Below are 1,607 nucleotides of genomic sequence, written 5' to 3' on the forward strand. Positions count from 1 at the left end.
CTTTTTTTTAAATTTGGAAACTATTCAAAATATGAAATTGGATTCTCATAATTTCATATTCTCAAATGCCCCACTGTCGTCGTTTATTTTTGTTAGGAAACGTACATACATTTGACCTTCACCTCATCCCTTTTCCCCACCGGAGGTAGCTGTGTAGCAAGTCCCACGTGTGTGTTAGCATTTAGTGTGGCATCGCTCCTACTTCTGGCTTCGCCCCTTCAGAGTCTGATATTCTAACCTACAAAGCCTCACCCAATCCACACACCTCCGCCCCATGCCCAAACCTAAGATTTTCGATGACTGCTGCTTTTGTCAACTGACAGGTTCCTCCCCAGCAACGTCTCCAACACACCTTATCCAAAGTTGTCAGGGGTCTGAGTGTCTTCTCTGCCGTACGGCCGCCTGGCTTCCGCTAAGATGGCCGCGCCCGTGGTGGTCCCGCTAAAGCTCCAGTCTGAGGTATGATGGGCACAAAGGGCGCCGCCATCTTTCTTCCCCCGCCGGCTGACTAGAATGGTTCCGCACTGTGCTGGCATTGAATGGGCACGAGCCTCTGAAAACTTAGCGCACTTAGCACAGCGCTGTTTAGCGTCCCTTCCAACGAGGAGGGAGAGGCACTGATGTGGCCAGGAGTGCTTTCAATTTGTTCCCACAGGCATTATGGCCGCTCCCGTCACAAACGGCGAGGTGGGCGGGGCCATGTGACCTCACAGAGGGAACTCCCGCCAGGCTGTGTGGTCCCCGCGGGCCTCCGTCGGCGCCGCCCCTCGGTGTCCCCTTGGACCGCGAAGGAGGGCGTCCGAGTAGGAAGTGGTTTGGGACGTGCGTTCGGCATATTTTCGCTGCCAGTGGTGTCTGGATAGGCTCAGGATCGGGTGAGTCGCGTTCTGGGCGTAGATTCACAGCCTGTGGGGTCCGTGAAGCCTGGACGTGTGTGAAGGGTCGTAGTTGGCGTTTCATTTGAATGCAGTCACTGAGGAAGCTGGGCGGTAGTGATGGGGCCTTTGGCTGTCAGTAATGAAGAGTCTGAAGAAATCGTTGGAAGTCCGACTTTCTGTCGTTTGAGGTCCGTGTGAATCGCTGGGTTTGTGGGACTCAGTTGAGAACTGGGGTGAAAAATTTGTATGGGTGAACGCGGGGACTGATTCCTGTTCGCGATTTAATGTGGGGTTCGATGTTAGAGAAGCCCGCGTTAGGGAGATGTCCACGTTGATTTCGTGGACGTGTTTGTCTTTTCTATGTGGCGCAGTCATAACGTAGCATGGTGGGTTCTGTCAGTGTTTGAGGAGGTCCAGGACCCCTGGAGAGTCAGTGGGTTCCGGTTTAATCCTTAAATGCCAGGACAGACTTGAAGTGTACATTTGCCCGGTTAATTCAAAGCCAGTTTATTCCATCAAGTTCATTTCCGTCCTCATGTTCTTACCAAATTCTTATCAGAATTTTTTGTCTCCCCACATCACTACTCTTCTCACTGTCCACACGAAATTCATACACACACACACACGTGAAAAATATGGAGAGGTATATGGTATTAAAATTATTCATGACATTTTCTCATAAGCTGTTTAATTTTTGTAGAGTCAGCAGTGATGATGTCACATCTTTCA

At 50.6% G+C, this 1,607-nt stretch overlaps 1 protein-coding gene across 1 annotated transcript in view; it reads left to right on the top strand.

Annotated features, from left to right (window-relative positions):
• Nucleotides 1-417: 417 nt before the first annotated feature.
• The window catches only part of ZNF614 (zinc finger protein 614), a 15,282-nt gene continuing 14,092 nt past the window's right edge, over nucleotides 418-1,607 (top strand). The window contains exon 1 of the mRNA XM_012643340.1: nucleotides 418-459. Coding sequence (XP_012498794.1) covers nucleotides 418-459 — 42 coding nt within the window. The remainder of the gene's footprint in view (nucleotides 460-1,607) is intronic.

Source organism: Propithecus coquereli, unplaced genomic scaffold (assembly GCF_000956105.1).
Source record: "Propithecus coquereli isolate 6110/MARCELLA unplaced genomic scaffold, Pcoq_1.0 Scaffold196, whole genome shotgun sequence".
Lineage (NCBI taxonomy): Eukaryota > Metazoa > Chordata > Mammalia > Primates > Indriidae > Propithecus > Propithecus coquereli.